The sequence below is a fragment of the Pagrus major genome, chromosome 7 (genome assembly GCF_040436345.1).
Source record: "Pagrus major chromosome 7, Pma_NU_1.0".
NCBI classification, from domain to species: Eukaryota; Metazoa; Chordata; class Actinopteri; order Spariformes; family Sparidae; genus Pagrus; species Pagrus major.
This window is the reverse complement of record NC_133221.1, coordinates 16894586-16908808: the sequence shown is the minus strand read 5'-3', so window position 1 is coordinate 16908808 and position 14223 is coordinate 16894586. Positions and strand designations below refer to the sequence as shown.

At 42.0% G+C, this 14223-nt stretch overlaps 1 protein-coding gene across 1 annotated transcript in view; it reads right to left on the bottom strand.

Moving 5' to 3' along the window:
* The window catches only part of lrp1ab (low density lipoprotein receptor-related protein 1Ab), a 90192-nt gene that overhangs the window by 49472 nt on the left and 26497 nt on the right, over window positions 1–14223 (bottom strand). Inside the window, exons 3-6 of the mRNA XM_073469537.1 lie at window positions 12743–12880; window positions 4891–5010; window positions 4487–4615; window positions 3796–4056 (exon numbers count right to left, since the gene is read on the bottom strand). Coding sequence (XP_073325638.1) covers window positions 3796–4056; window positions 4487–4615; window positions 4891–5010; window positions 12743–12880 — 648 coding nt within the window. The remainder of the gene's footprint in view (window positions 1–3795; window positions 4057–4486; window positions 4616–4890; window positions 5011–12742; window positions 12881–14223) is intronic.

Here is a 14223-nt window from a genome sequence, read left to right as displayed (position 1 = left end):
CGGTGCAAAACAGAAAATAAGCGTCATCGTCGTGCTTCTATAATCCTCCCCTTGCCAAGAAGATCCTATTTAACTGTGCAAAACCCTCTTTGACCTCTCGAGAGCACAGTTTTAGAGTGTAGTGTTTATGGTTTTCCGTAAGGATCTGACACATGACCTCTATTTGAGAGGCTGTAATCCCTCACAGTGATGCCAATTGCAAATCCCCGCCTGTGGCAAGTGAGGTGATTGGCTGGATAGGGGAAGACCTGATGGCTTAAAAAATGAGGATAATAAATGATGGACAAAAAGAACAGACGTGTTCTCTTTAGATGCAGGTGCTGAGAGAATAATGCAGCACATTGGAAGCCTTTGTTTAAACTTGATGCACATTAACATCTAGTAAATATGATAAATAATTGAATTGCAGTGGGGCTGGAAGCCTTTCCTCATGAATTTAAACATTTATATCAGATCTTGTAACATACAAAGACCTTCTGTGCACTGATTTATTCCCCCCAAAAAAACCTTAGGAACAAAGACTTGGAAGAGGGGGGAAGGAGGACTGAATGGTGGACGGAGGCTGGTCCCTGCTGTGGAGTTCCGCTCGGAGGGTGGAGAGGATGGGATGGTAAGCTCTGCTCCCCTTTTATCTTCCCAGTCTGAGAATCACACATGCAGACAGTGCAGGCCACATCTGGAACCCTCGTCTACTTATCTGCCCTGCTCTCTCAGGCTCCCAGCAGCTATAAATCAGCCTGTTTGGGTGAACGCTGCTCCGACCCCCCCTCTTCCTCCCTCCACAATTTCATCCATATCCATCTAAGGCCAATCCCCAGGTCTGCCTACCATACTTTTAAGAGTGCACCTGAGCCCTGCTCGTTATAAAACACAGAAAAAAGCAGACAAAGAGCCTGTGTTGGCACCAATTATATTATTGGTAGTGCTTGGCCTTATTTTTATTTTTTTTGAAAGAGCAAGTTTACCATCAAGCAAAGGAAGAGCAAACGGGTTAAAGGTGTAGTTTGTAAAACATGACTAGAATTCTAATGTAAAAATTTAGGGGGCTTTCCAGCTGAAACTACTGGGCCTACTGGATTATCTCCTCTTGCGGTACAAAGTTGTATTACAGGACATTGCTCCTTTAATAAAGAAGGACCTCACGTGGGTCACGCTTCAATAGCTTTTTTAAGCAAACAACCACAAGGTAACTGTAAATAAATGCAGCAAATGGCCTTTGGACTTGGCTGACGTCTACAAAATGAACTCAGGGTTTTTGCTCTATTGTCACAGCTGAAAACCCAGACTGATACAACCAAAACGTGATGCCAGACAAAGTGCATAGAGAGTCTATTGCCCGTTTGTCTGTTTGCTCGCAGAGTGACTTCTGACAGCCCAAAACCAGTGGACCCACACTGTCAGGGGGGGCTACCCTACCTAAAAGACTACCTCGACTAACACCTCAATACATTTATAGAATGGGGAAATTATGCCATTTCACACCGCATATATCATATATGTAATCAGTGTGGCTATTGTTACGAGTCATGTGTGAAGATGCAACAAGATCCGTGTGGCTAGTTGCCGCTGTTTAACCATTTCCTGGGGGATACCCTTACTACACATGACAGCACAGGGCCAGATCCACAGATAACTTGTCTCAGATCAAATTGTCCTACTTTTTGTGCGAGCGCCACAGAGCCATTCCTTAATTTTAATAGAAAGTCAATCACTTGATTGTCTCATTCCAAACTGCACTTTCTGATATCAACATTAGATAAGACTGAACATAAAAGCTTGTTCGACTGAAAGTAGGTTAAGTCAGATAAGATACAAACAGGGAAACATAAAGAGTAGGTACGATAATGCAATCAGCAACTGCAGCAACTCGACTTAGATGTACAATGGTACGAGGCATTTCATGTAATAAGGTTTGCACAAGCGGGACAGCACATAAATAAATGTGTGCAAAATCTCAATTCATAAAAGGTAAATACATCACTAGGTAATGGGTGCATGAGTCAAAGGTATTTGGGTTGGTGTGTGTGTGTGTGTGTCTGAGCCTCAGCTATGAGCGTGTTAAAGTGACCTGACTGGACAGGACATGAGACGGCCAGAGGAATGTAGGGGCTGTTCAGGCTGACATAACCCAACGGAGGAATGTAAATACCATCTGCATGACCACTCGCATACACACACACACACACACACACACACACACACACACACACACACACACCCCTCCAAGGTACAGCAAATCACTACCTTCTCCCTCTCATTTTATCATTCCCTTGTCTCCTTTGCTTCAATCTTTCTCTCAGGGTCTCTTCTCGATTCCACCCCTCGCCCCCATTTAACCCTCAGACCACTTAACAGAGCGCTGAATCAAACTGCCACAGTGCCAACACAATGAGGGCGAAGTGGGATATGGGTCGCTCATGAGAGTGCACCGAATCAACTGGAAAGAAATAAAAAACTATTTTAGGAGGTTGGGGTTCACTGAACCTCAGAGTCTCGGTTCTGCCCCGGCTGTCAGTGGTGACAGCAGTTACACAAGCTTCATTTGAAGTGGCTATGAGCCGAGGCACTTCTAATCACGCCGCAGAGTTTCTCGTCCCACATTTCAGGGTCTACACACCCAGCTCCTCCGCTTGTTTTCCTCACCTCTGCCGTTTCACGCCTGGGGCCATTTCTCAAGGGAACGCTTTCCCACATGCACGTACATATGCACACACACACAAACCCACACCCAGGCTTTTATGTTTTGTCTACATTTCTGCCCCCATTCTTAGAGAGTAATGGCTCTGTCAGCCAGACAAATGAAAACAAACCCTGTCAGGTTCGTAATCAGAGATAAATCATGTCAGCATTATATGAGTATGTCTCTCTCAATGGAAAGTGTTCACATACCATGTATGTTAGTCTGTGTGTGTTGTGAAAGAGATGACATCAGTGAGTTAAAACGATACCTATGACTCATCTCTTGTCGTTGTTTATGAGATATGGTCTATACAATCTCGAACTGCACAAACATGCACAACATACAAACATGCGCTTCCTGTCTGCAACACCTTCCAGAACAAAATGTGCAGCACTTGAGAAGACTTTTGTTGGCAAACATAATGCTAAATGTCATCATATTAAAAGTCAATGACTGGAGTTGGGATACAACCAATTATATTCAAGTGCATCAAACAAGAGCAGCAGAAAAATACACTTTCAGGCTTCTGAATAGCCATGCACAGTCGGTACATAAATCAAGCTACACAGTAGATTATCGTTTTCCTGTCAAGAAATGTGTGAAATAACGCCTGAAGGCATGCTGGCAGTCTCATATGTATCGTATCACTGCAAGTGAGCTACACACATATTGCCTCCATGCTATGATTTAGTGGTGTGTCAGGGTGCCCCTGTTCTTCAAAGACAAACCTTTTGAAAAATAAAGCCGGACTCAGCGTTTTTCTACTTGGCACTTTTGTGCTGGTATGAGCAGCTTTTTGGAGATGAGGCCGTATTGCTTCACATCTTACATTTGTCTGAGCTAGCAAATGCAAAGTTGACCATTTGATTCCTGAGGCAAAGTGTGGAAATTTCACACCGATTGAGCTGACAAGTGGAACTGATTACCAGAGTGTTGCTTACGTGCTCTTATGCAAGGCATTCATTTATCGTTCACTGGAGGTCGACAACTACAGTGTCCTCCCCTCGGTGTTCCTAACAGCATTTTTTGTGGAATTACTGTGTCAGCAGAAAATTTCTAGAAACAAAAGCCCAGTTGAGATTTCTCTCATTTTTGTCAGTGAAACGACTACTCACGGTGTAGGCTGAGGGAGATGTTGATGGTGCGGATGTTAGTGACAGTCTTGAGGTCGGGGATGCTGGCGCACTTCAGGTGGGTGGCGGCAGGGGTTTCACCCACATCTATCCAGCAGACAGTTTCCTCGGCATAGATGAAGTCCATGGCCATGGTCTGCTTAGTGGCGATGGAGGGAAGCCGGGATGTGGAGCCACTCAGGGAGGTGCAGCGGATGTCATGGAGGTTAGCGATCAACAGCATAGGCAGACGGTCCACCGGCTCTGGGGAGGGCAAAGCAGAGTGGAGGAAAGGGAAAAAGGAAGCGGAGAAAGAGGACAGAATGAGGGAGAGGGGGAATAAGCAGGAGAGATATGAGGAGGAGATGCTGAGGACACATGTCTTCAGGACACACGCTTGTAAAACAAATACGGGTGACACACCATGCAGATGTGACTATCAAATAAGGTTGTTAACAGTACCAATACTTCAGTACTTATTCAATACCACAAATTAATAAGAAATTAAATGATACAACATCCACATTCGATAGTATCCAAAGTAAAAAAGACAAATCAATAAAAAGGCATATCTACAATCAGATTTTCTGTTTTCTAACAACCTTACTATCCGATATAAACAACATTTCCAAAGGAGAAACAAATCAGCTCTGATGAACTGCATCCTTTTTTCTCGGTTTGTGTGTGTCCTCACCATTTTTGGCTTTGCAGGAGCGATTGTCTGGCTGCAGCAGGTAGCCCTCCACACAGCTGCAGGTGTAGGAGCCCTCTGTGTTTGTGCACGTCTGGCTGCACGTCCCGTACACATTGCACTCATTGAAATCTACAGGGGAGCAACACAACCTATTAACTACACTCATTCACAACATATTGCATAGGACGTACTTGGACACAACATTTTTCAGCACTAGGTAACATAAAGGAAAAATTGCTACCAAACCCTGCAACATGCACTCTTTTCTGGCTGTAGTGGTTTGATAGAAACAATTCTACATGCTGCCCCACGCAATGTCCAGTCAGCAAGCAGACAGTAATCAGAGGATTTTGTGAATTTTACTTTGGCTTAGCTAGAATAAATCTGCCAAATCACCCACTCACCTTTACATATCTTTCCATCTGCAGCGACCTCAAAGCCGTTGCTACAGTAGCACTGAGGTCCATCGTGAGTCACAGCACAGTGAAACTGGCACCCATGGGAGGCACAGCCTGGTGCTCCATCTGAAGCAGAGAAAAACAGACACAGAGAACATTAGATACTGTGGGGGTGATTATGAGGGGTGGTGGGGGTGGCATACATATCAGCAGCTTTATAAATAAAGGGGCCGCTATTTAGAGGGCAAATAAATCCAAATAAACAATGGAGCCTGTTTATTGCCTCCTTGATCAGGTTTGTGCAGATCAACTTTCCAATTGTGACCTTAATCCCATCACAATCTTCACAGAACCATACTGTCATATCCTATCACCGTGTATATGTACCGTGTATATTTGTGAGGGAGAAAGAGAGGGAGTCGGGGTCGCACAAGTGGATGCATGTGTATTCATCTGAGCATGTGATGGACGGGCCGGTTTGAATGTGCACGTGTGAGAGGGGCCTCTTCTTTCCCGCCCCCAGAGAGAACTCGAGGACACATCCTTTTGGCAGGAAATGAAAGAGCGGCATCCACACATCCCCTCATTATGCTTTCTATACGATGTGTGTGTGTGCGTGAATGCAGATGTGTGTGTCTAGGCTAGAAGATAAATGGGGTAGGGTGTCAGATTGTGGCTGATATAACAAAACAAATGACATTTCAGACAGCTTCTATTAGCTTTAAACCTCCAATAAAGACAGCTGTGACACTCTTGAACTCAGGCTGATAAAATATTTCATTACTTAGATCATCCACCAAGTACAGGCCTGTGACCTGCATTGGGTGGGTCGTGCCCCTGAGCTCAATAAACCAGTGTATGAAGCCACAGAGATCAACTTGATGAGGAAATTACAGTATGTGAGAGCAGGGGGACAGATATTATCCTGATCATAGTCAGCTCTCATTTATTCAACAATATGCTCTTTGTCTCTTCTGTCACTCTTTCTATGTCACACATGTACATAAGTGGATCTTCTTCTCTCCATTTCTGAAAGCTTTCATTTCTGAATCAAGCTTTATGCCGACATGAAATATGACGAGCTGCAGACCAAGACAGTAACAACCCTTGGCTACACTTTGAAGCTCCAGGAGAGTGGCTACAGCCAGGGGTGGTCCATCTGACCAAAACATAATATCACATCAATTTAGGCGATGCCTATGATTTGTCCAATCAGCATACTCATCTTGTTGGCTACACTCTCTTGGTATGTTCATGTAGCGTGGATCTGCTTGTCAATGAGGTTATCAACATTTGGAATGAGAAGTAAGAGGACGTCAAACAGAGATCTCTACATTTTGCATGAAAAGTAGATTGTGGAAGCCTTTAAGATTTATCACCACCTTATATTGTCAGATCACCCACCCCTGGCCAGAGCAACATTCTGTATCAGCAACAGAGGTAAAAGCTTTCACATAACCTATAACCGTTCACACACCCAATGCTGATCTAAAAACTAAACTTTACTCAACACTGAACTGAACTCAAGCAGAATTAAATTTGCCTCAGCGTCTAACAACAAAAACGATGAATGGTCATGGACACACTTTGCTTACAGTAGCTAGTGATAGTATGGCTGTGAAGAGCGGAGATTGGACCAGTGAAGGGCCCTTATTATATAAAGCCTGTGGCACTCTGGGCCACAATGACCCTTTTGTTGTGGCCCTGCTGAAAGGAAGAGTCCCCCAGCAAACACTGTGGCCCATATCGAATCCATTCACCGAGCCTCACACTGTGAGAGACCACAGGCGACTAGAGAGTAAAAAACACCCACAAAATGCACCTCCGTCCAGGGTCATTTTGTTTCATGTTGTACCCGAGTATCTAGCTATGGGTGGGCGATAATTGAAGAAATTAATATTGCTCTAATAGTCACAATATTATCTCAATATCAACCTGTGACAGTAAAACTATTCTAATCACACAGTAACATCACATCCATCTATTTTAATGTGCCGATGACAAAAAAAATTGACAGAACAAAAAGATTATTGTCAATTTTGAGAACTCTTATTTTGACAGATTTTGATTAAATCCAAGTTATCATTCCTTCAGACATGAGAAAGTATGATATGGTAAGACTTTGGTGTCGATAAATAAACGTAATGTTTTTTACCACCCAGCTACACTTCTACCTGTAGCTATGAATATGTGTTAATGCACAAGCTGCAAATAATGTATTTTTGCAAATGTTTCTAGAGTGTGATTAGGCAAATCCTACTGCTCGTTCCAACCTCAGAGAGCGTTTTTGTAAGATAGCAGGGAGAGCAGAGAAACAGAAGAATGGAGAGGAAAGGAGAAAGAGGAGGGAGAAGGGAATGGCAGGGCAAACAGAGGTGGAAACGAGTGCATAAAGGGCTTAAGGATATGGAGTGGTTAGAAAGTCCCAGCTCTGAGCAAACAAGCAACAGCAGCGTGTCAGACGTTTGACCAGGGGTTAATGAACGAAGGAAACAAATCACACAGTGACACACTTGTCCTAAACAAGCATGCCGAAGCCATTGATCCTGTTACTGCATGGATGGCAACCCTCAATTTCACTCATCTATAGCCTTTGAGAGGGAAACAGGGAGTGAGAGTATAAGGAAGTTTGCCAAAAGGCCCACTAGACTTCATCAGAAGACATCTCACATTTCTACACTTGTCTGCACAATCGAACAGATGCCAACTACTCGGGGGAAGCAGACTACAGCTGATAAAAATATGAGGCATGTATGATAATGACAGCATAAGTTCCTGATGCATCCCAATGAGCGACCTCTTTAGAGGAGAGTTGCAACAATTTTTTGCGTCCGGCAAACAAAGTTATCTTAATTTTTAAAAAATGAACATACGAACAACTGAACAATGTTTAATTTGTCCTTTTGTCACATAAAAAGAACCTTTTTTTGAAAAGTAACTCCTTCAAAAGTCATTTTGGCCTTCTATACAACTACCTACTGAATTATAAAATAAAATGTATATATAGTATTACAAAAGCAGGGATGTTATGAGCCAGTAGCTCATGAATGTGCCAGTGCAAAATTGATGTGACACAACAGATAAACATTGGCCTCTGCCATCATCGTATTTTCTGATCTGATCTGATGTGTGTATTCTGGAAGTCTATCTGAAAGTTTGGCCTCATGTCAGGCATAAATAAAGGCTGATTGATGAGAAAAAGACCATCGGGAGAGGCTACAGAGAAAGAAAGAAATGAAGAGGAACTGCTCTTAGACTTTGTTTACAGCCAGTCTATGAAAAAGATATGAATAATGACATTTTCCTCTAAAACGTAATCATGGGGTGGACAGGCTGGGTGCAACAGGGTGACTTAAGATCAGTGAGACAGAGACCGGGTGTGTCCGGGTCATGGCAGTAGTTACACAACAAAACTGTCACGACTGAATGATTTCATAAACAGCAAAAAGATGAGATCATCTATCCATCAAGTGGGTTGAAAACAAATCCCTTTTCTTACCATCTGTCTAAAATCTAAAATAAAATAAATAAAAGCCTCTGTCCGTTTCTACATCCAGTCACTGTATCAACAGGCTACTCCCGTGTGCGACATCGTAACAGGTAATTCCCAGGACATTCCTACCTTTGTGCTCTCACTGTCTGGAAACAAGTCCACACATGTCCTTGTCCTCTTCCTGCTGCTGACAGGAGCCGACTGTTTTCCTACTCAGGTCCATCAAATTACCTGATTTCAACTTATCTGAATGATTTGTACATATTTCTGCTCATTCTGTATGGATACGCACAGCTTTCAGGTGATTCATTAGCATTCTAGCATTTTACATGAATTTGGAAAAACAAATGAAAATTTATATTAAGTTTAGCAGATCATCATGTTCAGCTCAACACAAAATCTGACATAATCTAATAATTATGATATAATTTAGCTGCTTCAATCTGTGAAACTATTTTGTGATTATTTGCCTTCATGGTGCAATCTATCACACAGTGAAAGCTGCATTACAGAAAAGCGAGCGCTGCAGAGTACGGTAAATCAGACTTGTATAGGAAGATAATGATGTATACATCTTGGTATGTGAGTATGCACAGGAGAGAGAAAGGCAGGAAGGCTCAGCAATTGTGAGCATGAACTTGTATTTATTGGCAGCTGTTTGGGGCTGCATAGTTAAAGGAGGCAAAGTAACCAAACGCAAACAGAAGCAGGGCAGCGGCTTGAGTAATGAGCAAACAGTAGCTATCACAGTCCCAAACAGAGGCGGTGTGCTGCCCCAGACGCTTAAATCTACACTCGCACAAATACTCAAACACAAATGTTCAAAAACACACACACCCCCACATATGTCAATTTAACTCGCCTCCAACAATTAATACTCAGGTTCTCTTTAATCTGCAGCCCATTATGAGTTAAGTAATACAAGACAGTTACACAACACTGTAGTGTCTCTAGATACAGTGATCGGAAAAGACTGGCAATAAAACAGGTCTTGTCATGCAAGACAACTCTGACTGCAGCCAATAAACTCATTTAGGTCAAGACCCACTCATGAATAAAGATGAAAATGCGGTCTTTTCCACAGGCAGCCTCAAGTAGCCTATGACCGATTCTCATTCCACAGTTACTGGAACATGAAGGACAATGAAAGCTCACTGCATGCATAAACAATAGCATCAGGCCACTACAGTAATCAGCGTTCCCTTTGAGACAGCGAGGAAAAGGGAAAAAGCTCTCAAGAGTACTGTCATGACCTCTCTTCCCTATCAATCAGTCACATCTGAGGGGGGCTGCAGGTCTAAGACCTTGCCCCCCAAGAGAGGCCCCATCACCCACATAATGACAGAGAAAGGACAAATGCAGACTACAGACTGATGAATAGACTCAACTTTCACCCATATGACAGGAAAACAACATAACTACCGATTGTCTGTAGAGGCTACATTTAGTTAAAAAGGCCTTTTAAATACAGGCCTGGAACTTTACTTTGACCAAAGGATGGCAAAGATCTGACGTTTGACAAGCAAACTCGAGACTCAAGCATCACTGGTTTGGATCACTGAACCACACTGCAAAACAGAGACAGACACCCCTTTTATATTTATGAGACTTTAAGCAACATTATGGAACTTTTAAACTTAAAATAACAGCTTTAACATCATTTTGATGGTAGTGTCTTGTAATAGGGTGAATGGTGTCTCTGTTACAGCACCAAAATTGCACAAAATGCCAATTTCTACATAATGTTGCTTTAAAGTGTCCATCTTTTGCAAGAAAATGAGGTTCTTAAAGAGTAACAGTACCCTCAAATTCATCTAGAACCGTCTCACAGCATATTCATTAAAAACCTAACAGGTGAGTTTCACAATAATTTAGCCTGGACTTCTACCTCAAGTTCTTCCTAAAAAGAATATTCATTCATTCATTCATTAAAAGACTAATACTCAAAAACTGGCAAGAGGCAAACAATACCACAAATGTCATCAGATTCTGATTCGTCTGCTGTTATATTCTGATACAGTGGGAGACATCAACCTTTCCATCAAATCCCAGTAAGCTAGGTTTTGAAAGTATTCCACTGAAAAAATACTACCCCAGCAGCATCGCTGTGATCACTAACCATTTTCAACCACCTCCTGTCTCATTCACATGTCAGAAAACACCTAAAAATGATCATAATGGATGTAAACAATGAACCTGGAGGACAGCTACAATTTTCTTCAAATATAACAATTAAAAACGCTTCTAAAATACACTACCTACCCTTGCTTTAAGTGCTGTATCTGAACTTCGCACCACATTGCCAGTATCAACCACATCACAGCACCACTGAATCCGCCTGGGTAGTTACTCCCTTGCTATCAATCCTGTACACAAACCACACCAACTAATCCCACACACTATGAAAGTCCTCGAGAAATATATTACAGTAAGATAAAATTCCTTCCTACCTGACCTACCCTGCTACACTCCCATTTCTAACCACTCTTGTCAACAACTTGGACAGAATTATTTGGACACACTGGCTGACAAAGTGTGCTTTCAGACATCAGCGCCCAGGTATACTCTGCACAACCCGGCAGTTTGTACAAGCACACAGTAGGATGCTTGTGAAAGGTCAGGCCTTTCCCTGAAAAGAGGGGAGCTTGCAAACAGCATTGCCAAAAGCTCAGGGCACACTGCTGGTGTGTTTGTGTGTAGGGTACTGGGTGTGTTTGGGTGTGTATTTGCAAGAATGTGACTGTGTGTGTGTATGTTTGTGTGCACATGCATCACAAGCCCATGAACATGTAGGTGTGTGTGTTCACCGGTGCCTTACAGAGGACAGCTGGACTTGTGTCCTCGGGGACAGGCGGTGCATGTTGTGATGGGATGACATCATCGCTGTGTTGTGTAAAGGCTTGTCTAGCAGTGATGACCAGTGTGTGGGATACTGACACTCTCACCCACTCTGTACAACTGTCCACTTCATCAGCCCAACAGTGCTCCTGCTCTTCTGGACAAACCTCATCTCTGACTAATCAACGACAACTTTTTAATCTAATGACTCAACTGCGAAAGATTTATCCATTGACTCAATCTTTATGTACACACGATGGTCCAAAAGGATTATTCTCTTGAGCACGGGTGTGTGCTGAAGAGAATAAAAAGCTATTATGTCATGACTTGGCATAAGTGTTGTCTTTTCCTGGTTTTAAAGACTGCATTACAGTAAAGTGATGTAATTTTGTGTTGTAACATTTGCCTTCACCCCTCTAAATCACTATATCCACATTACTAATGATCATCAAAAAAATCTCAATGTGTTAATTTTTTTGTGAAAGTACTAATAGTCACCACTACAATAATGGTAAAACATATTGCGATATTTAATTTTGTCTAACAGTACTAGCATTTATGAAATGCTTTTGGACACATTTCAAACTATCCAGATACATGTCATCCTTCATGAAATGTTTATTTCATATCGACCAGCCCTAATATAAAGACAAAAACAGGTATCAAACCCACAAAAAAATAAGTTAAAAATCTAAGTAACCTAAAATATCTAAAATGACTCCATTCAAACAATAAATAGTTAACAGTTACAAATAATACAGTAAACCAAGATAACAAAAGTTGTTTGAGAACTGAGCAGACTGACCCTTGTTCCAGGACTTTGGTCGACCCAGACTTCAGTGTTGTAAACATTTGATTAACTGACTTCATATTCCAGTAAAGGGATATTGACCCTGAAAAGCACATCTCTACTACAACAGGTAAAATGGAGAGGCAGACACAGGTGTGCACAGCATAAATTAAAAGCACCCCAACATGAGTTACTGCAACTATAAACAGCAAAGCTTTAGACAGCTCTATCTGCTTTGCTGAGTGCTGAGGCAATCCTCTGTGGGCAGCCAGTGTTTGCTCCTTTGTCTGCTGCAACAAAGACAGACACTATGGACCCAATATGTGCCATCTCTCATTCTTCTATCGTCTCTAATTAATAGTAGAGGATTTGATGGGATTCTTCTTCGCCTGCATCCGGGCTGAATGCTCTTCATTCCCGCCGGGATTGGGCAAACAGCCTCATAGCTGAGCTGATTGATAAATTAATGACTTTTTTCCCCAGAAAGAGAAATTCCATTGTAATTGCACAAGGCAGAGCAGGCCAGCTCATTAAAGGGCCTAATAGAGATTATTGGATAGAGATTATAGTTTTGGATGGGAAGACAAGCCGACACCAGTGAAAAGAAGCTAGGCTGGTCATTTTTGACCCACAACAAAAGCCGATGCTCTTGCCTCTCCGCTGTGGAGAAAATGATGATGCTATCTGTTCTGCAGAGAAGGTGAGTAGATGTGTGCATGTTTCTGTGTGTGTACTACCTCTGCAGTGAGGCCCTTCATCCCAGCCATCGGTGCAGTCAGGGACTCCATCACACACTTTGCTCATGTGGATACACACATCCGGATCCAGGCACCCAACTTCATTGACAGGACACTGGTTCACTCTGTTGTGTGAGCCTGGAAAACAAGCAGAACATGTTTAAGTAAACATGAAAGTGAAAAGGAAGAGAGAAGACAAACATGGAACGATCTCAGACAAGATCAAAAGAAGGAAACAGCCTAAAAATGTTTAGATATTTTCAGTCTAATCTTATAATTATAATCTTTATTCAGTCAGGTAAATCTCATGAGTAGAAATAAAACGGAAATTAGAAGCAGCCGCTCAGCCACACGCAAGCATATACAAACAGAAACCAGAAAGGTTTTGCCTCCTCCTTACAGTGCGTGGATGGATAATTTTGAGGATTCGCTCCAAATATAACTGGGTTGCTTCCTTTGATTGTACTCTTTTGATCATCTCTCAGTGAACACCCCCCCCCCTCACATTGGTAGAAACTGGCAGATGAGAATGTAGCACTAGTGGCTAAATGAGACCACAGAAGGGGACATTTGTCGTCATCATGATGAACACGGAGACTCATCTACTCACTAGTCTGTCTTTACAGGCGGACTGTAGTTGAAAACTCTTCAAACTCTAACTTTGGAACTTGTACAATGATCAATTTATAGAACACGTGTACAGCAATTGTGCAGTAAGACGCTCAGTTGTGGTGACGTTTAAGCCATGCGACCACAATGTCGTCTGTTTATAGCCTAACATTAGCTTTTTATGTCTAGCGATTTAATTTTACGTTTCAAAAATCACAAAAGTGGTGTTCATCTGTAAAGAGTATCTTGCTGAACAAAACGTGTAATCTTCATAAGCTTGTGTTTGCCACAGAGCTTTTTTTTGGCAATAATCCAAAATCCAATTAAAAAATCCCATAGGCTTTTTGTCGAGGGAACCAGGGCAATGTTAACTTCCAGGTAAACCGACAAAAACAAGTCATCCCTACACCACTTTATAGTTCCTAAAATGAATATTTAAGTGTTTTGCTTTCTCTCATCATAGAAGATAACACAAAGGACTAGGCTTAAAGATTTTCAATTCTTTTCCCTCTTTTTCTTTTTTTAATGGAGGACAGTATCATCAATCTGTATTTAAAAATTAGGTCAATTTTGAAAACAGTCACCCATTTACAAGCCAATCTAGTTTTGCTGTGGTGAAACGACTCAACAGGTAAAATCAAACACAGATATGTAAAATTGTGGTGACACTCTTCCGGAGTACGACTTTCAAGCAGTTGAGAACCTGAATGTTCTCTGAATGTGTCAGTGACAAAGACTCAAATATTATCCAGGATATATCTACACCTATGCAGTTACTGTGTTCATCTTCAGTGTGTGCAGAATGGCATCATAATGAAAATGGTTCACAAATGTGATCATTTGGCAGATTTCCAAGTAAAGTAATTAGAAAA